Genomic DNA, 22,269 nt, shown 5'->3' with positions numbered 1-22,269 from the left:
AGGAGTGGCTGGTGAGTTTGAACCACCGACTTTGTGGTTCAAACTGACCTCATAGTTGAGTGCTTATCCTGCAGCGCCACACCAAGATGAGATTACACTCATTTTAACCGCACTGCTTGGTGATTTTATACACGTGCACATCCCTGTAGTAGCCACAATACCAAGACTGAGAACATTTCCACCCTCCTATAAGACTCCTTCAAACACCAGCCAGTCACAGTCTCCACCCCCAAGGGCAAGCATCGTTCTGATTTCTATCAGCCTGTATTTATTTTGTCTGATCTAGAACTTCAAATAAAATTGGAATGATATGGTCAGTCTCTTTTGCATCTCCTTTTTTTGTCCATCCATAAGTGCTTCAAGACATCTTCTTCACTTTCAGTAAGCAAGGTTGTGTCATCTGCATATCACAGGTTGTGAGTCTTCCTCCAATCCTGATGCCACATTCACCTTTGGTTACATTAATAATCGCATTACTTGAAAATGGTCTAAAGATCACAATTTAAAGATTGTCTAATTGAATTCAAAAGCATGGATTCAACAGGACAACCAGGTTATGATGTGCGTAGGCAGTGAGTCAGGATGGACACAAGTCTTGCTGGATCAGCCTGGCACTCACACTCCTGTCCCTCATGGACAAGGTTAAGTTCTGTTCCAAAGAGCCCAAGATCTGAAGTCAGGATACCTGGCTTCCACTCTTAGAGCTGATGCCTTGCTCTGTATTCTTCATGTAGCAGCACTGTGTGCAGCAATGCTTAATTCGTTCTCATTGCTGGTATGGCACTGAAGGATAAACACTAGACCGCAAGGTCAATTTGAAACACAAGGTTCAAGCTCACCAGCCGCTCCTCAGAAACACTATATGGGGTTGCTATAAATCAGAATCAACTCAATGGCACTTAGCAACAACACTGCTGGGTATCATCCACCATGCGAATGCACCGCTGTTTGTCTATCCATTTTCCTATTCTTCCAACAGCAGTTTTGGGGTGGTTAGGATAAGCACTGGACTGTGAACCACAAGGTCAGTGGTTCAAGTCCACCAGTTACTCTGTGGGAGAAAGAAGAGGCTTTCTACTCTCACAAAGATTTGCAGCCTCAAAAACCCCATAGAGAGGTGCTATGAATCAGAACCAACTCGATGGCAATTAACAACTAAAGCATCTGTTCTCATTTCTGCTACACTGGCACTGTTACAGATCGAACTGTATCCCCTGAAATAAGTGTTGGACCCTAACACCTGTGCCTATGGATGTCATCCCATTTGGGAATAAGAACCAAGCCCATTGCCAGGGAGTCAATTTCCATTCATAGTGACCCTGTAGATGAGAGTACAACTATTCCCACAGAGTTTCCAAGACTGCCTCATCATTACACTGCAGAGCAACTGGTTCGAACTGCCAGCCTTTAGTTAGCATTCCAGCGCTTAACTCAATATACTGCCAGGGCTCCTCATTTTGCTATGGTGTTCTGTTAATGAGGCCATATTAACACATGGCCAAGAAACACATGGAGGAGGTATGACGCATGCTGTTACATTGACGGGACGACTACCAATGGAAAGCTGATTTGTTCTGTAAACCATCACCCAATTTACAATGTTGTTGTTGTTGTTAAGTGCCATTGAGTCGATTCAGACTCATAGTGACCCTGTGTAGCGTTTCCAAGGAGCAGCTGGTGAGTTTGAACCACGAACCTTGGGGTTAGCAGTCCAGTGCTTATTCTACAGTGCCACACCAGGACTCCCAATTCACAATAAAAACTTTTTAAAATGAGGCCACATCAGTGTAGAGTCCTCATTCATGAGGCAGAAAGAATGGATTAGTCACAGAAGAAATAAGACTATGGTCACATGGAGATTGCTAAGGTACCAAGGATGGCCAGCTATCAGAAGCTGAAATAGACAAAGAAAGAACTCCCCCTAGAACTGGTGGTGGTGTGCCATGGAGTTAGTTCGGACTCATAGTGAACTTGTATAGGGTTTCAGAGGCTGTAAATCTTTACTGGAGCAGAAAGCTTCATCTTTCTCCCATGGAACGGCTGGTAATTTCGAACTGCTGACCTTGAGGTTAGCAGTCCGACTCTTAACCCCTATGCTACCAGAGCTCCCCTAGAACTACACACTCTGAATTTGGACTTCTTGCCTCCTAAACTGAGAAAATAAATTTCTGTTCTTTAAAGCCACACACTTGTGGTATTTGTTACAGCAGTGCTAGAGAACTAAAACAGATGCCCATGTTGTGGGTCATGGAAAATGTATGCATACAGACAGTAGTGTGAGTGAGGTCCAGTGGCCCCACATCTTCATCAGCACTTAAAATTATCCAACAAAAGGCAGAGACGATGACCTGGAGAGATAGAGCAGCTGAGGATTCTAGACCCAGAGAGGGAGAGAGGCTGCGTCCTGACAACCGAGGGGCAGAATGCATGGAGGGGATCGTAATCATGGAAATGAAATGATATACGATAGGATGAATGTAAAGCTAATGTTCTCTCATGTAAAGTATCACATAATTCACAATAAAAACTTTTTAAAAAATCACAATCATAAAAAAATAAATGAAATTATCCAGTAGAATTTTGAATTCACAAGTGAGCCAGGGTGGTTTTCAACATGGGATTGAAGTCCAGCTCCTCCTCTTCTGGCTGAATGACTTTGGCTAAATGGCTCCCTCTCGCTGTGCCTCAGTTTCATTCTCTGAATAATGAAGACAAGTATGGTACCAACCCAAGTAGTGCTGCAAAGTGGAGACTGACCTATTGTTCAAGAAGCCAATGGTAATTCAGTGGTAGAATTCTTGCCTCCTCTGGGGGAGACCCCTGGAGTCCTGGAGTGGCACTATGGAGTCCTGGGTTGATGCTGTAGGATCAGAACTGGACTGCTAACTATGAGGTTGGCAGTTCGAACCCAACAGCTGGTCTTTGGAAACCCTATACAGGGTCACTATGAGTCAGAACTGACTCCACAGCATTTCACAACAACAGCAACATGGGGGGTGTGTGGATCTGGATTCAATTCCCAGACAATGAACTTCATGGACAGCCACCATCTGTCTGTCAATAGAGTCTTGCTCTGATATAAAACAGTTCTCAGTGGAGTTTAGGACTAGGAAGGAAAATTTAGCAATTTACTACCAAAAAATCTAACAGTGAAAATCCTCAACAGCAGCTAACAAGGAAAGATCTATGCACTCTTCTGAACAGGCTGCTTGGTAAGGAGATGAAGAAGCCCTCCTCACAGGTCCCACTTCACTCCTAACAGCTCCTTAAGGCATCCCTTGACACTCAAGATAAAATACCCGTGTTCAGAGCAGCTGACAAGATAGAAGACCTGCTGGACAGGAGATAGCTATTTAGCCAAGGCTCAGTGCCCGGAGTGGCCATTCCTCTGAGTCTGGCCAGGTGACACAAGTTCTTCGGGCTCAGAGTCTCCAAAAAAACGTGTCTTGCAGGACACAGATTCCCAGATACAATAATGTTTCAGGAAGCCAGTGCTTGGAGTTCAAATAAGTTTGTGAGCTGCTGCTGGTTTCATCCACACTGATGTTGGTAAGTCTGAGTACTTCACTGCATGCTGAGCACCAAAATGGCACTTTAAAGCAACCCTGAGCAGGCTTGCAGAATGTTTCCTTTGGTTGTTTAAATGATTATATACTCCTGAGTGTTTTTGTGTACATCCCCCCAACCCCCCTCCGCAAAAAAACCAGAGGGAATAACAGCAAATACTGTTGAATGATGATACAAAGAGGAGATTGTAATCATAGCAATGAAATGAGTGTAAAACTGATGCTCACCCATAAAAACTAATCACTCAATTCACAATAAAAATTAAAAAAAAAAAAAAAAGGAAAATCACATCCATGCCATTTTCAGGCTGATAAATTTCATGTAGTTAAACTAATTACAGGTTGTTCTACAGAGAAGTGGTGCCTTTTTAGAGCCATTTATTTGGGAACAGATCAATTTATGCTTTTGCTAGGATTTTAAGGCATGACTCATTAAAAAAATAGATTGTAGATAATATATGTTGTTGTTGTTGTTGTTATGTGCTGTGGAGTTGGTTCCGACCCATAGTGACCCTGTACAGGGTTTCAGAGTCTATAAATCTTTACGGGAGCAGAACGCTTCATCTTTCTCCTGCGGAACAGCTAGTAGTTTCGAACTGCTGACCCTGAGATTAGCAGCCAGCTAGTGCTAAAATGCTGTTCAAATCACATGGAAGGATTTCATACTTTAGTACAAATGGAGGCATCAAGATGGCTAAATTGTAAAATATCACACCTCTTCTCTAGACTGAGATTATTCAATCTGGGAAGAAAGAGGGATGAGATTACGATTAAAAATGAGGAAAGAAAAAATAAATATTCATCTCTTTTTTCTTTAAATCCATACTTAAAAATATACTGAACTCTTTGTATTTACGTCATGGATATTAGAGGCCTGAAATAAAATAGAGGCTCTGTTTCTACAGTCAACAGTATATTCTGTTCCTGAGAAATGATTCAAGTTCCTGAAATGCCCATTAAAAAAAAAAACAGCAACCCTGAAACCAGATGAACTGAATGGTACCCATCTACCACTAGGAACTGCTCTGAAAAGGATCACATTAGAAGGTCCTGGATCGAATGGTATAAAAGTGTGGAACAAAACTCAAAACAAAAAAAGCCATGCTTCAAGACCTGGGGACTCTTGGGCCCAGAGTCAGTGACAAAGCCACAGAAGACTAGAGTGGAGAGTGAAGTGCCCAGTTGATAAGAAGAGAGGGCATATGCATAAGAACACCCACACTTGCAGATAATACCCACTTACCCTGGCTTCAGTGACTGGATGATCAGAGCTCAACCAGAAGTAAAAAGAAGAGGGGAAAAAAAAAAAAGTATTCTCATACAATTTGATGAACTTGACCTACACCTATGGAAGCAGTAGCTCAAAAAAGGGAATAAGTCCTTACACCAAGAATCATTCCCACCCCCTCCACACACAGAGTAGACAGGGATGGGCAACGTGGACATTGGCTACCCAAAATGGGAGGGGCGGGGGGCTACAAAGGCAAGAAGTGACTGGCTTACAAGCTTTCAAGAGGGAGCCTAGATCCAGAGGGCCTGGAGGAAGGTAGAATCTCCAGTGAGTAGTATTCAATCTGACTAGGCGGGGCTGATGCAATGAAATGCAGATGGGTCTCTTGTGATACAATAGTGAATAATTGTTATCAGGACTGACTGTGAGAGTTGGAAATGTAAAGGTGGACATTTTATAGCAAGGAGGGGAGTGATTAACTTTTCATTCTAGGAGCGGAGGTCCCTAGGACCATCAAGGGAGAAGAGCAGAGAACGGGACCCTACCCAGAGAAGCAGTGTTTCCTGAAATGGAGCCAGAGATGATGATGTGGAGCAATGGAGCAGCTGGAGGCTTTAGATCCAGAGAGGGAGACCGACTGTGTGCTGAAGACCTGGAGGATAAGGGGGAAGGATTGCATGCAGGAGACTGTAACCATGGCAATAAGATGATATACGACAGAATGAATGTAAAACTAATATTCTCCCATGTAAACTGTCACATAATTCACAATAAAACATTTAAGAAAAGAAAACATAAAGAAATTTCTAAAAATTAAAAAAAAAAAAAAAAAGCCATGCTTGCTGGTTGGATATTGACTGGTGGAACCCCCAGATTATGGTCCTTAGTCACCTTTTAGGCCTGGAAGTAAACTCAGGTTAGGAAGGATAGATGGAAATGGAAAGCACTGGGAAGAAATGGGATGAGGAATGTTACAGTGTGGGGATTGCAATCAATGACATGAAACAAAATGTGCCTGAATTGCTGAATGGAAAACTGATCTGCGCTGTAAACCTTCACCCAATTCACAATAAAAAGTTAACAAAAAAAGGGTTGAAGGGAAGCGAGTGTGTGTGTGAAGGGGGGTGGGGGGCGGAGGTTGTGAAGTAGGCAGAAAGAGAGGGCACACAAAGTGAGCAGGAGAGAAGGTCATGCTGGGAGTAGCCCTGAGGTCAGAGAGGACCTTGCCCACCAGCCACTGTCGTCCAGTTGATTTTTATTCATAGCAACCCTGTAGGACATAGAACTGCCCCACAAAATTTTCACGGCTGTGAAATTTCTGAAAATTACAGAAGCAGACTGTCTCATCTTTCTCCCGCAGAGCAGCTGATGGGTTTGAACCACTAACTTTTCAATTGTTGTTGTTGTTATGTGCTGTGGAGTCACTTCCGGCTTATAGCGACCCTGTACAGGGTTTCCGAGGCTGTAAATCTTTACGGGAGCAGAAAGCCTCATCTTTCTCCTGTGGAACAGCTGGTAGTTTCGAACTGCTGACCTTGCGGTTTGCAGCCCAATTCATAACCAATTGGCAGCCCAATATTTAACCTACTGCATCACCAGGGCTCCTTTGGTCCCAACTCAGGCTAGAAGTCCAAAACCAAGGTGTCAGCAGGGTCACCTGCTCTAAAGGCTATAGGAAGGCCTGTGACCTTATGCCCAGGTCAGGCCCACCCCCAGGAAACTCCCTCTGGCTCTCTAGTGGGCAAAATGATCTGGGCACCCCGGCCTCACTACAGCCCAGCCAGAGTGCCAACATGGGGTCTGCCCCCTCCCCATCCCTAGCACCAGACCTGTTACCAGGATACTGGGGGAAAGGCATTTCCTGCCTGGATGTCTTGGCAACTCCCACTGCCATGGAGACCAGTTCAGAGTCTCCCAGAGGTAGAAAGGGGCTGGGAAAGAGGAGGCCAGGTTGGGATCTAACTGCAGAGAACCTTTTAGGTGTTGGGGCAGCTGAATCCCAGAAGGGGCTGAACAGGGGCATCTGAGGTTGGGGCAATCACAGCACCCACATCTGTCCCCAACCCTTACAGTCATGTTTATCACTGTGATGTTCGGAGGTAAGTGGGGTCCCCTCTCATTCTCTGCTGGAGGAGAATGGGAGGCAATGGCAGGAAAGGGGTACAGATAGGGTAGTGAGGTTGGGGAAACAGTCTTGCTGGGGGGAAGTCCTGGGTGATTCACACAGGGCTCCTGGAAGTTTGGGTGACAGATGCCTCCAACCCACCTTGAGCAAAGTAAAACTGCACATCTCATCAAAGTTCTTGTCACAGATGCAGATTCTGGACCCTCGGGTGGGGCTGGGAATGGGGGGAGCATCAAGGGGTCCCAGCAATGTTTCCCTGTAACTATGTCCTAATCCTTAGGAGAGATAGGAGTGAAGGGGAGCCCACCCACTGAACCCTCCCTCTCCCCACAGCTGGCTGCAGGGAGCTGGTGAACCCCTGCTGTAGCCTGGTGACCCTAACCGCCCACCTGAGGCAAAGGGGAGGTGTCCCCCCAGATGGTGAGGGCCTAGAGGGGTGCTGGCAGGAGGGGCTGAGGGTCCCAGATGGGAGTGCCAGTCCTACCTGCCTCTGTCCCCTGTCCCACTTTGCCTTACAGTGACTCTCGCCCTTCTGGCTAAGGACAGGCACCTGGTGAGCCTGGGCCTGGAGGAAGGGGCTTCCCTGGCCCCCATGGTAGGCAGCAACCTGCTCCAGGAACGTGAGACATACATCCTCGTTAGGATTCTCAGTAAGTGGGACCCCAAGATCTCTGATATAAGAGGTGAATACAAAGAATGGGGGAGGCTGGGGCACCTTCAGGCAGGACTTAAGGCCCAGAGTGAGGTACAGTACAAAAGAGTGGAAAAGTTGCAGGGGGCAGCAGGTTAGCAGGCAAGCCACGGTTCTCTTTCCCCTTCTATAGGAGGAGAGGATGGAGCTCCCACCCGCTATGAGTCCCTAGTAGAGAACCTGGATGACCTGTGTCCTGAGCTGGCAGGTAAGTGTCAGGGTAGAGACCCTAGGGTGGCAGTTGGAGGGGAGCACCCTGCCCCAGATCCCTGCAGGCAGAGATTCCTGGACCTTACAGAGGAACTACGTCGGCTATCAGGACTTCCCCCGATGGGCGATGGTCAGAGAAGACCCACGGAAACACAGCCCCAACACTGGGAACGAGGTCGACTTTCCAGACCTTCAAAGGGGTGCTCCCTGCCCTCTAGGACCTGCAGGAGCTACCAGAAAAAACTCAGGAGCCTGGTATGTACAGAAGAGATCTTGACAACAGGGAACACTTAGCAGCGGGACCCCTTCTAGGGCACTAACACATATGTACTGACAGAACCCCCCCCATGCTAATCCCTTCCCCAACACATACACACATATCCACCCTGTCCCCAGAGCCACATCCCTAGAATCCGCCGTGAAGGCAAGATGGAGTCTATCTGTTTGCTACACCCTTTACACATGGGAGCATGGGGCAGGGCTTGGCACATAGCAAGTATTCAGTGAAGTGCATGGATTGCACAGAGGCAGCAGCTCAGAGCATGGGGCCTGAATTTGAAGGTCTACTCCTCTGTCCCACAGGCCCCATGACCTGGCATCCTGAGCCAAGTGACTGAGCTGGACTTGGAGCAAGCAAGCCAGTGTGCTCAAACCCAGAGAGCACCAGTAGGAGACCTCTCTCAGTACCTGGAATCACTGGGCCATTGCATCAGCAGAGACAGAAGGTCACAGGGACACTGGGCAGGAGGCCGCCTGGCACTCAGAGGCAGGAGGGAGGGTCAGACATCCCTGAGTCACCTACTGATGACTCACGGTCCCCTCTGGACCACCCTCAGAGCTTTGCTGCCCAGTATTCCCCCAGCCCCACCAGGATGCCTGCTTGAAGAGAAGTATCTCATGCGTTCATGAGACATTCACCAGGCAAGCAGGCAGACACAGAGTTGGTGGTGGTCTAAAATCAGCTCTTTTAATTGCACATTTGCGTCTCTGATCTTCTGTGTGGGGAGAACCCCTCTCCTCACTCCAAGTCCCATCTATAAGGGTACAATCTGACGTCGTGGTCCATTGTCGGTGAGGGATAGGTGCCAGGCCTCCTTAGGGCAGGGAGCTCAAGCCTTTGGAGAAAGGGAAAGCACAGGTATGGTCAGAAGATTGGTGCTGGCCAGGCCCCTCTGCTGGGCCAGCAGGTCCCCTGGATTACTCACCGTGGTTATACTTGCACTGCTTCAAGGCCTCACTGAAGCCTTCACACAGGGAAAGGTCACTCTGAGTGGTTGAGCAGTCCAGGAACTGCCTGATCTCATAGGCACACAACCCCAGCTGTGAAGGCTGTGGAGCATTGCGGGCAGGGACCTGGATATAGCGGGGGAAACAGCAAGATCAGCTTGGGAACCACCTGCTTCTCCCCGTGACTCCCACTAGGGTGATGAAAGGAAGAGGGGAGGAGGGGCAGTGGGAAGAAGGCTCTAAAAGTCCTGGGGTCTGCTGTGTTCTTAAGATATGTATGAGTCCACTTCCACAAGTTCTAGAACCTTCTTATCTGTCACACTGATCCTCAAGACACCCAGAACCCCTGGCTTAGCTGCAAAGCATAATTTGGCTCAGGACTGGTGGGGAGGGAAGGGACATGACACCCAAAGCCTCAAGGTCACTGGATGTATTTGCCATTTGGCTAAGGGTCTGCAGTTCCAGATTTGGTTGTAGGGATAGCAAAGACTCTAGAATATCCACATCCCTCCATTTCTACTGGGGTTAGGTAGGTAATTGTGAGTAGTCTCCAATCTCTTGGGCCTGTTTCCCCTCTGTAAAGGGCTGGTTAGTGTTTGTCCCTGAAAGTCTAGGGACCCGATTAGCAGTAAGGACTAGTACCCTCCGTGGGCTTGGGCGAGGGGCACAACCCAGCAAGAATCCAGTCATCCCCACAGCTATGTGGCCTAGGAAGGATCCTGCCTCAGTTTCTCATGATGCCTGTGGCTCACCTGCTGGGTGGTGGGCTGGGTGGGCTCCGAGCTTCCCCCGCTGAAGGCCCCGGTCAGGGCGCTGCCCACGACGTGTCCCACAGCCGAACCCACGGCCACCCCCGCGGCAGTGGAAGCCATCTGTGCCATGAGGCCGGGCTGGCCCGAAGCGGCAGGGGCAGGAGTGGCGGCTGAAGGAGGTGGGTGAGCCGGCGGGTGGGCAGAGGGACGGCTGTACAGAGGAACATAGTGACCACGGCGGGACCCCAGACCCTGTGGGTACTGAAGACATCCCCTCACCTCTTGGAGGGGGTGTCCACCCTCCCTTAGGCACATGGTGGTGGCAATCCCATCCCTTCCCCCCTCCAAGATGGCGCAGCAGCAGCCAAGGTCATATTAGGGACGCCTGGAAGGTGCCCATGCTTCCCTGTACCACTCCCTACTGAGCTCCTGTACACCCACCTGACTGGCCGGGCGGCCGCGCTACGACTCCCCCGGGGCATAGCGGAAGTTGTGCGGGATGTGAGTGAGCAGGCTGACTCGCAAAGATCGCGGCGTCTCTTCTGTCTCAGGGACTAACGCAGCAGCACTTGTCAAAGTGGGAGCAAAGGGGCGGGAGGGGGCGGGGCCTCGTAGACACACCCCTTAGCTAGCGGCTTTGGTCAGGAGAGGTCTCGTCCTACACCCTTGTACTCGACCTCTCCTTCCAGCATGCCTGCTGGGGACGTGACCGTGCACCCTGCCTGCGCCTCTTTGTGCCCACCCTGCTCCTTCCCTGCGCCCCGCCTTCACCGTGCCTGTATTCAGGTCGAGCTGTATGGGGCTTAGGGACATAGCACAAAGTCGCAACGTGCTGAGGGTTTGAACAGAGGCGAAAGGGGCAGTCCTTAAAAGAGCAGGATGGTGGTGGTGTGCCGTGGAATCGGTTCCGACTCTTAGCGACCCTGCATAGGGTTTCCGAAGCTGTTAATCTGTCTTTATGGGAGCTGGAAGAAAGGGCAGAGAGTAGGGTGGAATAAAAAGGATTAAATTTGAAAGAGGAGACAGGGAGCAATGGTCTGAAGTCACTTGGAGAGAGGAACAAGAGGCGCCAGGCAGGTTCCCTCTTCCCCGCTTCCCACCCCCATAGTCCTTGTGTGGTGCTGTGGGATAAAGCACCGAACCATAACGTCGGTTTGAACCACGCGGTTCAAACTCACCAGCCGTTCCTTAGAAACCCTACGATGTTGTTGTTAAGTGCCGTCGAGTCGATTCCGACCCATAGCGACCCTGTATAGGGTTTTCAAGGAGCAGCTGGTGAGCTTGAACTGCCGACCTTGTTCAGACGATTTCGCAGTCTGACGCATTCGCCCACAGCGCCACACCAGGACTCCTTAAGAACACTATACAGGGTCGCTATGAGTCGGAATAGACTCGACTGTACTTAACAACAACTCGTAGAGACGGAGTTTGCTGACCACGCCGTGGCCTACGTCTCTGGTAGTGAGCCGGAACCCGGGGACCTGGAGGAGAGCCAGTGACCCATCTCCAGCATCCCCGCCAGGGGGCGTCGCGATGCCGTTTCGACACTCCCTAGGCAGCGTCCACCCTGAGAGAGTGAGACCCCAGCACTGGGTTCAACCCTTGGACCCTGGGTCCACCTTGCAAAAGGATGCGGCCAGGGCAAAAGGATACGTTTATGCTGCGTTCTCGCAGCTTCTACAACAAAGGTCGAGTCCCAAGGCCCTAGATGCATTGGCGGGGCTCGAATGGAACCCAGTAGAAATGTGGATCCCGCGGCCTTTCTTTTCAACACTTCACTTTCAAGCTTAAGGGTGGTCCAGGAGGCTCCGGGTTAGGGAAGAATGTGACGCTTCCCAACCCATGCGATATTTCAAGGAGAGTTTACAGTTGTCATTATTTACTTTGGCTAATTTCTTTATCCTCCACTGTCACTGTTGGTGTGGCGCTGTGGGCTACTGCGTCAGACTGCAAAGTCGTTTGAACTGCAATGTCGGCAGTTCAAGCTCAACAGTTGCTCCTTGGAAACCCTATACAGAGTCGTTCTGGGTCGGAATCGACTCGACTGCACTTAACAATAACAAACATCACTTTGGGGGGAGCTCAGTGGCTCATAAAATAAACACTGGACTGTGAACCACAAGGTCCAGGGTTCGAGCCCGCTAGCAGCTCTGTTGGCGAAAGATGAGCCTTTCTGCTCTTGCGAAGATTTAAAGCCTCGTCCTGGTATGGCACTGCAGGTTAAAGCGCTGGACTGCAAGGTTGGTTTGAACCACGAGGGCGGCAGTCCTCGCCAGCTGCTCCTCGGAAACCCTGTACAGGTTCCCTGAGTCGGAACTGACCACGACGGCACTTAATAACAACAAAACCCATACAGGGTCGCTGTGAGTTGGAATCAACTCCACCACCACATTGTTGTAGGGGCCCTGGTAGCGTTACGGGTTAAGCCTTGGACTGCTAACCAACTGCTCCTCTGGAGAAAGAGGAGACAGCTCCTGCCGCAAAGCTTAACAGTCTCAGAAACCTACGGAGCAGTTCTACTCTGTCCTATCGGATGACCATGAGTTCGGTATCCACTCAAAGGCAGTGGGTAGGTATCTGTTTCCAAAGGCCCCTGGGTGACACAAACGGTTTTCACTCACCTACCTGGTGTGGCACTGTAGGATAAGCAATGGACTGCTAATCACAAGGTCGACAGTTAAAACCCACGAGCTGCTCCTCAGAAACCCTATATAGGGTCACTAGCGTATTGATTACGAATCGGGCTGCGAACCTCAAGGTCAGCAATTTGAAACTACCAGCTGTTGCGCGGGAGAAAGAAAGATGAGGCGTTCTGCTCCCGTAAAGATTTACAGCCTCAGAAACCCTGTACACGGTAGCTATGAGTCGGAACCGACTCCACGGCACATAACCATCAACCAACCAACCATGAGCACCTAACAATATAAAGGCGGTCTGAGTCAGAATTGACTCCTTGGTAGTGGACTTGGTTTTGGCACTGGACAAGGTCAATTGTGCCATCTCCCAGATAGATCGTTCTGCCTCTGCGGTGGGGAAACCAGTTCGCAGGTGGTGGGTACCACCAGTCACAGGCTGTCCTCCAGGTCAGGCCACCATAGAAACCCTTTATGCTTCCAAAAGTGGGGAGATGCATGGAGAAGGATGAAACCTGATTCTCATCAATCACATCAAGTCTAAAGTGTTGTATGCCCATGACACAGAGGGGAAACTGAGGCCTAGCGCCGCACGGGCTGGCCAGGGTCGCCCAGCACCGGACCTCTAATTCCAATGGGGACAGGACAAGTCCAAGTCCCCTCCCAGCCTGCTAACCTGGACCGGCCGCCTCCCCCACCCTTACCCCTACCCCCCACCCATGTCGCAGTGGCAGCTTGGCTAGTGCAGAACAAAAGGCGGCGGGCCGGGGGCGGGGCCGGCGGCGAGGGCGGGGCTCAGGCTATAAGCCGGGGCGGCGGCGCGGCCCAGCAGGCCCAGCAGCCCCGGGGCGGATGGCTCAGGCTGCAGGGCTCCGCGGCGCGGCCCTGCGCACCCTGCTGCTCTTGCTGCTGTTCTTGCTGTTGCCGCAACCGCTGCAGACCCGCGCCCCGAGGCCATCGGTGAGTGCCCGGGGGAACGGCGAGGCCCTGAGCTGAAGCTAGGTGCCTCCAGGGCGTGAGCTTCCCGTCCCAAAGGTGTGCAAGCTGAAACTCTGGGGCTGGTGCGGCTGTACTCCAGGCTGTACTGACGCCCCCTCCCAGCCTGAGTGGGAAGTCGGGGCTGCGGGGCTGGTGGAGAAACAGGGCTTTATTCAACTCCCAGACAAAGCTGGTTTCAGCGGATGTGGTCTCCAGGTGTATGACTGTCCCGGGGTGGAGGTGGGGGGCGGGGGAGACGGTCACTTGCAGGTGTGCCGTGGGATGAGAGACTAGAGAAAGCTGCGACTGCTCGGGGAAGCAGGAACTGTAGATAACTGTGTGTGACCGTGAGGGGGCTGAGAAAGGTACTCAAGGTTCTTATAGCACAGAGGTGGACAAAGAAAGGGAAAGGAGAAAAAGGTGTGATCCATGAGAAGAAAGTTCAAGAGATCTGCATAGGGTGTGAGTGACAACCAGTGTGAGCCTGGGACCAGAGCCTGGGCAGAGGGACTGGGGGCAGGCTCCTGGGTGTCTGAAGCAGATTGACTAGTAGCTAGGTGTGGTCCTGCCAGCTCTGGTAGGAATGAGAGGAGGGAGGGAGAGGTGACAAGTGGGAGTGTGAGGAGGAGGGACTCTGACCTGGTAGGAGGAACCTTTGTCCAGGTTGCACCTGCTCTGCTCTGGCCACAAGAACAAAAAGGGGCAGTCTGGCTTTCATCAGGTGAGGTGCGTCTCTATTGCAAGGCTCTGCCTCTTCCCTACTCTCTCTGGGGCCCCTAGAACTTGGGACAGTTAGGAACCACTTTGGGTGTGGTTGAATCATGCCCTGGTTCTGGAATTGGAGAGGGATGAGTTTGAGCCAAAGAGTTCTGGTGGTGCAGCGAATTAAGCATTGGACTGTTCACCACAATGTTCCAGGCTGGATCCCAGCAACTGTTCCTTGGGAGAAAGATGAGACAGTCTGTTTCTGTAAAGAGTGACAGACAGCCTCAGAAACCTGTGGAACAGTTCTACTCTGTCCTATAGGGTCACGATGAGTCAGAATCGACTACCCAGCAGTGGATTTGGGTTTCAGCCCTGTGACCCTGGGTGAGTCCTCCTCTGTCTGGGACTCTCACTCTCTCAGGACAGCAGTGCCTACAGGTGGTTCATAAAAGACCCTGGACATTTGTACAGGACTGGTGAGGGGAGCCAGGTCTGAGCCCACCTGTTGACGGTCACTCCGTAGATACACAGGGAGCATTTGGGGTCACTCAGATATGTTTATCTCCAGTGCTGTCAGCAAGGCAAGAGGGTTCTGTAAATATTTATTCCTCCCAGTTCACAGCTTTTCTGGGTGAGGAACTCAAAACTGGATGAGACAATGCTGTCCTCCCTCCTGTAACCAGCAGGGGAGGAGTGGGAGGAGGGGAGGGGGACGGTGACAGGCAGGAAAAGGAGATGGAGCTGCTTACTGGGAAAACAGACTGAGAGCTTGGCAGTGCTGCCTGCCCACTGCTGTGTGACTAGGGCAGGTTCCTTGACCTCTCTGAGTCTCAGAGTTGGTTGATGCTGCATAGAATAGGGTGGTGGTACTGTCTTGCCTTCCTCACTTCAGGGCTGCTTCCTGGAGCTTCACACCACTTCAGCTGGTTGCTATCGAGTTGGCTCCCACTCTTGGTGACCCTATGTGTGTCAGAGTGGCACTGTGCTCCCTAGTGTTTGCAAAGGCCTTTCTCCCAAGGCATCTCCGGGTGGACACAAACCTCTGTCTTCGTTTCTTTGTGTTGCTACAAATACCGTAGGCAGGTGGCTTTAAAAAACAGGTTGATTTTCTCACAGCTTAAGAGGCTGAAGAGGCCTTCCTCTCTGTGGGCTGTGGGTTCTTGTCTCATTCAGAATCTGGGCTCCTGGCTCCTTTTTGGTCCTCATACAGCATCCATTGTCCCCATTTGTGCTTGCTTCTCTCTCTGCAGTTATGTCACTCAGTAGTGACTTGGTTTAGGGTATGCCCTACACAGAATGACCTTGTCAATGTAGCAAATAACCCTTCTTTGCAAATAGGATCACATCTACATAGGAGGTATATGGGTCAGGACACCAACACATATGTACTTTGGAGAGACACGGTGCAAACCTTCCAGTTAGCAGCCGAGGTTCCAGACAAAGTATAGCTATGAGTCACTCTCCTCACTGAATGGACAGCAAGCAAGCTGAGGCCTGAGAGCATTCAGTGAGCTTTGATCCGCCCTCATCTTCCCTCTACTAGGCACTGACCCAAGGGTTGACCCTAGTCTCTGTCTGAACTCCGCTGGGAGCCTGGGCCAGCTGAGAAGCCTCTCAGAGTGACTGTGGCTATAATTGGGCACCCTTAAGAGGCATGGCTGAGTGAGCTGGGCGTTGACCACCAGGCAAGTCAAGGAGACACTGATAAAAGACATGCCCAGAATGTGGAGCTCGACTGTCTTGAGGGCCAGGAGCAGAAGAGTGGGGGTGCTTTGGACTCTAAGCCCAACCTGACTCACTGTGTGATCCTGAGGACAGTCCTTGACTTCTCTGGGCTCTAGTTTCCTTGGAGTGATGTCTACTTTCCAACCTTTCAGGGCTGTAGATAAGGTCAGGTGTCTGTCCAGCACAGGCACCTCACTGCTGCCCTGGGAAGACTAAACACCTCCGTCTGAGGACTTGGTTGAGGCAGCTAAGGCAGTATAGGACCAGGTCCAGGGAGGACATGAAAAGATGAAGCCTGGTGACTACTGGGGCAAACAACGTGTGTCCCACCCTTGCAATGGGGAAACTGAGGCCCATCAAATAATGGGATCCCAAAACAACACTACTAGGAGGCATCAGTCCTAGGCTCCCCTGTTCACCTCTCCTGAAAAATCAATAAACTATGATGTGGAGGGGTGGCCATGGACCACAGACTTGCATGTGTCATCTCTGCTTGAAGAAACATCACAAAAGTGCCCACCAAGCTGTAACTTTTCGTTTCCTTCATGGGGAGATGTGGCTTGGCAGCTGGAGGTGAGGCTGTGGTAGTAGCTGGTGAGAGTAGATTCCAAAGTGTTTTGTGCCATAGGCTGCCAGAGAGTCAATTCCAACTCATAGCAACCTTATAGGACAGAGTGGAACTGTTCTTAGGGTTTCTGAGACTATAAATCTTTACGGGAGCAGCCAGCCTCCTCTTTCTCCAGCAGAGCAACTGTAGATTCGAACTGCTGACCTTCTGGTTAGCAGCCCAACACTGAACCTACTGTGCCCAGGACTCTAGGAGGCTGGGCTCAGTCAGGTAACACACAACCAGCAACCTTTGAAAATGGGGGCCTGGGGGGGGCGAGCAGAGACTGGCCTCAGGCCTCACTCCCAGAGTGGCTCCAGGTGTTGGGGTTCAGAAACTCCAGTTTACCTGGGTGCCCTTTCATAGTGGCGTGTTCTTAGGACTGTGACATAGAGCTGGGAGGGCTGGGACCTGCGCCTGGGAGAGCCACTAGGACCAGAGTGAGGCGGGACCTGAGTGGCCCAGCTCAGTGCCCCAAATATGGCCATGGGAAGGCAGCAGGCGCCAGGACAGACAGGCTCTAAGTCCCAGACCACAGCAGGCTCCTTCGGCTTCCTACAATTGCCCTGGGGACTCGCCAAGGTAGGGAGAACACAGTTCCAGGTTAGAGTTGCCATCTGTTGTACTGGGGCTTCTGCATCAGGGCAGTGATGAACTGGCCCATGTCCCAGTGTAAAGGCAAGGCAGGCCACATTATGTACCAGACCCCATTCACCAAAGCTCAGGGCTTTCCATGCATAAGTGGACCTCATTTCCAAGGTGTTACTAAGGCCACACCCCAGGGCGCCCTTCAGAGCAGGAGAGACAACAGAGCTGGTCACATAACTTGGGAAAGGAGAGCAGGGGTGACCCTGGGGGGAGGGGAGAGGAGAGCAGGAGGAGCTGATCTGGAAACATCTCCTTGGAAACTTTTCAGGCACCTCTCCTTGTATATGTGAGAGTGCCAGCCTCACAGTGCCCCCTGCCCCCAAACTCCATCAGGCCTCACTGGCTAGAGTTGGTGACAGGCAATCTAGGCCCTTCCAAAAGTAGCCAAACAAGAGGGTCAGCCAGGGCCATCTGAGGGCACTCTGTGTTGTTCCTTGGCTCAGTTTGCCCATCAATGCTGTGGTGGGTGGGACATTGCATACAGGCAGGGTGGACCTTGTGAACCCCAGGCTTGACTGGCCCCTCTCATGCTCTCTCCTGCCCAGAATACTTACCGCCACCACCTTATGAGGAGGGGGCCACCGACCCGGCTGGCGTCACTGCTCAGTAGCCTGGTGCCTGCCCCTACTACCCAGGAGTCCCCCAAGCCTGCTGGTGGCCCCAAGCTGCCCCGCTGCGGAGTGCCTGACCTGCCGGATGAACTGAGTGCCCGAAACCGGCAAAAGCGGTTTGTGTTGTCAGGCGGACGCTGGGAGAAGACAGACCTCACATACAGGTAGGCCCGGGACCTGCCTGCCACCTGTGTGTGCCAGTGCCCCACACCTAGGCTAGATTCACATACCATCCATGACCCCACACACCCTGATGATCTCCCAGCCTTACACCTGGGCTAGACTAACACACCATCCTTATCCCAATACCCTCATACAACCTAAAGCTCTCTCAGCCTTAAACCTGGCTTAGACCCACAAACCATTTCAAGACCCTGACACTCCCGTAGCCTTACACCTGGGCTAGACCCACATATCATCCAACATAATACCCACACCCCCCTCAGCCTCATGTGAGCTAGACCCATATACCATCCATGACCCCACATACCCACATCCCCTGACACTCTCCTAGCCTGACACCTGGGCTAGACCCACACACCATCCTCATCCCAACACCCCCACATCCCCTGAGGCTCTCCCACCGCAGAGTGTACATACCTTTTCCAACAGCAGGAGCCTTAGTGTAAGTCTCACTCACCCTCTCAACGTCCATTTCATCACCCACAGCCTCTCCTGGGGCCCTGCTTTGTGGCAGACCCCAGGCTTCCTGTGGAGGAGGCAGACACATCCAGTGCTCACGGAGTGCAGGCACTAGCAAATCATTATGTGAATCCCCCATCACAGCCTGGGACCCATTCCTTGGGGGACCTGGGTAGCCCTGGGGGATGGGAGGTGTGTTAAGGAGAAGAAAATGTTGGAGCAATTTGATGTCACCAGCATTGGGGTCTAGACCACAGGAGCCACTGCAATGTCTTAGTTGGGGAGCTGAGCACCAAGAAGTGGGGTTGGGTCAGAGTCTCCCTGTGGGAAAGCTATTCTGTCAGGTCCGGAACATGGGGCTTGGAATGCATGGTCTTGTGGATACCTGTCTACACAAGCCCACACAGAGATATGTACACCTGGCCCAGGTTCTGTGTGTGTGCATGCACTCGAGCGTGCACACATACACAACATGCCCCACCCAGCATTCAGGGACGACTCTTTCTACAGGATCCTCCGCTTCCCATGGCAGTTGGTTCGGGAACAGGTGCGGCAGACAGTGGCAGAAGCCTTGCAGGTGTGGAGCCAGGTGACGCCACTCACCTTCACTGAGGTGTTCGAGGGCCATGCCGATATCATGATTGACTTCACCAGGTGACCTGGTGCCCTGGGATGCTTCAGGGAGCTGGCTCTGCCTGCCAGCAGACACTAACTCTGTCCCCTCCCCACTCCTCCATAGGTACTGGCATGGAGATAACCTGCCATTTGATGGGCCTGGGGGCATCCTGGCCCATGCCTTCTTCCCCAAGACCCACCGAGAAGGGGATGTCCACTTCGATTATGATGAGACCTGGACAATTGGGGACAACCAGGGTATGGGCTGGGGGACCCATTTTCTAGATGGGGTGCCTGCACAGATGATGGGTCCCCAGGCTGGGTGATACACTGTTCCCACCCCTTTCCAGGCACAGACCTTCTGCAGGTGGCTGCTCATGAATTTGGCCACGTGCTGGGACTGCAGCACACAACAGCAGCCAAAGCCCTCATGTCCCCTTTCTATACCTTTCGCTACCCACTGAGCCTCAGCCCTGATGACCAAAGGGGCATCCAGCACCTGTATGGCCGGCCTTGGTCAGCTCCCACACCCAGTGCCCCAACCCCAGGCCCTCAAGCTGGTGTGGACACCAATGAAATTGCTCCCCCATTGGAGGTGAGGCTCAGAAGGTGGAAGATGGGAAGCTTTGCTGCTTGGCTCCTGGGCTCTAGGCCAGGATGCCCACGCAGTGGCCCCCATGTCTACAGCGTGGCCCTTTCCTGGCTCTCTACCCTCCAGCCGGAAGCTCCACCAGATGCCTGTGAGGTCTCCTTCGACGCAGTTTCCACCATCCGTGGTGAGCTCTTCTTCTTCAAAGGTGCCTTCGTGTGGCGGTTACGTGGAGGTCAGCTGCAGCCTGGCTACCCTGCGCTGGCCTCACGCCACTGGCAGGGGCTGCCCAGCCCCGTGGATGCCGCCTTCGAGGATGCCCAAGGCCGCATCTGGTTCTTCCAAGGTGAATGGGGGGTGAGAGGCTGGGCTTGGGAAACTTCCCAAGGCCAGGAATGTCACTGCCAAGGGGAGGGACAGACAGGTTCCTGGGGTGAATGAGATGAAGCCCCCGGGACAAGGATGATCATGGGATATCATAAGCGGAGCTCCCGAGAAGGTGGCTTTCAAGATGGGAACACGGGACTAGGGCGTTAGTGCAGTAACCTATGGGGTGGGGTGGGGGATGGTTTTGGCAATAGATTAAGCATTGGGCTGCTAACCATTCGCTCTGTAGGAAAAAGATGAGGCCATCTGAGTCCATAAAGATGTATAGCCTTGAAAACTCTATGGTGGCATTTCTACTCTCTTCTATAGGGTCGCTATGACTCAATGGCAGTGGGTAGTGGGTTTTTGTGCAAATGAAGAAGTCCCAGGGCAACCCAAAGATTTCAGTGCTTGGCTGCAAACTGAGAGTTTGGTGGTTCAGGTTCTCCCAGAAACACTTTGGAAGAAGTCCTAGTGATCTACTTCTAGAAGATCAAGCATTAAAAACCAATGGCTCACAGTTTTACTCTGGCAGGCATGGGGGTGCCACAAGTCTGAGTCAACTGGATGGTAACTGGTTTTGTGCACATGAGGCCTCTGGAGCTGAGACTGGAAACTACCCTCCTGAGGACAAATCTGGGAAAGCTGTGTGGGGATGTGATCTGGCCCGGTTCACCCTGTGGCCTGTGCTTTGGACTCAAAGAGATGAAAGTCTGGTGCCTTGAAGGTGGCAGGACCACAAACAACGGCCCCACAGGGAGTGCATGAAGGAGTTGGGGCTTCCAGGGGCTGTTGGGGCAGAGTGGGGACCCAGCCAGTAGTCAGGAACCCTGTGGTGAGCTGAGCCTGACAATGCAGTCCTGTGGGCACTTCTGGTGCCATGTTTTACAGATGAGGAAGCTGAGGCTGGGCAGGACTTTGCTAGGGGGGCAATGGGGTGGGGACCTGGCCACCATGTAGCAGCATTTTTCTCCTTGCCAGGTGCTCAGTACTGGATGTATGATGGTGAGAAGCCAGTCCTAGGCCCTGCACCTCTTTCAGAGCTGGGCCTGGTGGGCTCCCCGGTCCATGCTGCCTTAGTCTGGGGCCTTGAGAAGAATAAGATCTACTTCTTTCGAGGCGGGGATTACTGGCGTTTCCACCCCAGCACCAGCCGAGTGGATAGCCCTGTGCCTCGCAGGGCCACTGACTGGCGAGGCGTGCCTTCAGAGATCGACGCAGCCTTCCAGGATGCTGATGGTGTGTGTGGTGAAGGCGACTAGGAGGGGTTGCAACTGACCATGGTGGGCACCCTTCTCCTGTCCTACAAGGGCTTCATCCTCCCATTCAGCCCACCCCCTAATGGCCTGCTGCTGAAGAGACCAAGGCTCAGAGAGGTGCCATTTTATAATAATAAAATAGTTACCACAGTGGTCTCTCACAGAGGTAAAACCTGTTATTGGTCCAGTTTTCAGAGAAGTAGACAGAGCCTGAGGCAGTGAGGTCCCTAATGGAGACCACCCAAGTGGAAGCTGGGACCACCACCCAGGCAGTCCCTGCTCCTAACTACTCTAAGTGCCAAGGAGATTGCCAGGCTGGGCTTTCCATCCAGTGTTCTGTCCACCCCCTCCACCCCCTGCCTGTCTGTCTCCCACGTTGGGGTCTGAGGGCAAGCTGTCCTGAGGAGCTTCATGCCCTAGTTCCTGTCTTGCCCACCTTGCCTCAGTACCCTGTTTGACAGCAAGTGGGAGAGAGAGATGGGTATTGAAAGAAATGTAAAGGTGGGGGTAGGCGGGCAGCAGGGCTTGCTTTCTTGAGAGGGAGGGATTGGGGCTTTATGGCTCAGGGAATCTGTCAGGCTGGGTAAGCAGCAGACAGGTCCAGATGGGAAGTCTTCTGATTGGACTGGTCTCTGCAGGTTACGCCTACTTCCTCCGAGGCCGCCTCTACTGGAAGTTTGACCCTGTGAAGGTGAAGACTCTGGAGGGCTTCCCCCGCCTCGTGGGTCCTGACTTCTTTGGCTGTGCCGAGCCTGCCAACACTTTCCACTGACCCTAGCCTATAATGCCCTCAGGGCCCTGACCCCTGCCAGACCTTGGACTGACTCAGACTGTAGACCTAGTGCCAATTCTGTGGCAGCAGTGGGCACTGGACAGGGAACAGTCACAGCAGAGTGGGCCACGCAGGTCGTGGACATCCACCAGCAATGGTCCCAGATGGGGCAGGCACTACCCAAGTGACATAGGTCACGGTCAGGCCCAGCTGTCCCTTGGAAGAGGACTTCTGCAGAACTGGGGGGAGCCAGAAAGTCCTTATTTCCTCTACAGTGGGGATTGTGGGGTGCTGCCTGGACCTTCTCCTGGTAACTT

At 52.1% G+C, this 22,269-nt stretch overlaps 3 protein-coding genes across 3 annotated transcripts; 2 read left to right on the top strand and 1 right to left on the bottom strand.

Annotated features, from left to right (window-relative positions):
• The first annotated feature begins 6,871 nt into the window (after positions 1 to 6,871).
• Positions 6,872 to 8,440, top strand: LOC102831193 (chromosome unknown open reading frame, human C22orf15). The gene is made up of 6 exons (XM_006874954.1): positions 6,872 to 6,896; positions 7,256 to 7,342; positions 7,441 to 7,572; positions 7,747 to 7,821; positions 7,912 to 7,953; positions 8,406 to 8,440. The coding sequence occupies exons 1-6, from the start codon at positions 6,872 to 6,874 to the stop codon at positions 8,438 to 8,440; spliced, it is 396 nt and encodes a 131-aa protein (XP_006875016.1).
• Positions 8,441 to 8,918: 478 nt separating this feature from the next.
• On the bottom strand, positions 8,919 to 10,284 carry CHCHD10 (coiled-coil-helix-coiled-coil-helix domain containing 10). Its single transcript, XM_006874939.1, has 4 exons — positions 10,244 to 10,284; positions 9,803 to 10,013; positions 9,029 to 9,176; positions 8,919 to 8,938 (listed from the first exon to the last, which is right to left on the bottom strand). The coding sequence occupies exons 1-4, from the start codon at positions 10,282 to 10,284 to the stop codon at positions 8,919 to 8,921; spliced, it is 420 nt and encodes a 139-aa protein (XP_006875001.1).
• Positions 10,285 to 13,287: 3,003 nt separating this feature from the next.
• On the top strand, positions 13,288 to 21,952 carry MMP11 (matrix metallopeptidase 11 (stromelysin 3)). Its single transcript, XM_006874953.1, has 8 exons — positions 13,288 to 13,395; positions 17,644 to 17,873; positions 18,862 to 19,005; positions 19,091 to 19,224; positions 19,317 to 19,561; positions 19,685 to 19,901; positions 20,903 to 21,160; positions 21,819 to 21,952. Exons 1-8 carry the CDS (start codon positions 13,288 to 13,290, stop codon positions 21,950 to 21,952), a joined length of 1,470 nt encoding a protein of 489 aa, XP_006875015.1.
• The last annotated feature ends 317 nt before the right edge of the window (positions 21,953 to 22,269 follow it).

Source organism: Chrysochloris asiatica, unplaced genomic scaffold (genome assembly GCF_000296735.1).
Source record: "Chrysochloris asiatica unplaced genomic scaffold, ChrAsi1.0 scaffold00306, whole genome shotgun sequence".
Taxonomy (NCBI): Eukaryota; Metazoa; Chordata; class Mammalia; order Afrosoricida; family Chrysochloridae; genus Chrysochloris; species Chrysochloris asiatica.
Note: the sequence above shows the minus strand (reverse complement) of the source record. Positions and strands in the feature narration are given on the sequence as shown.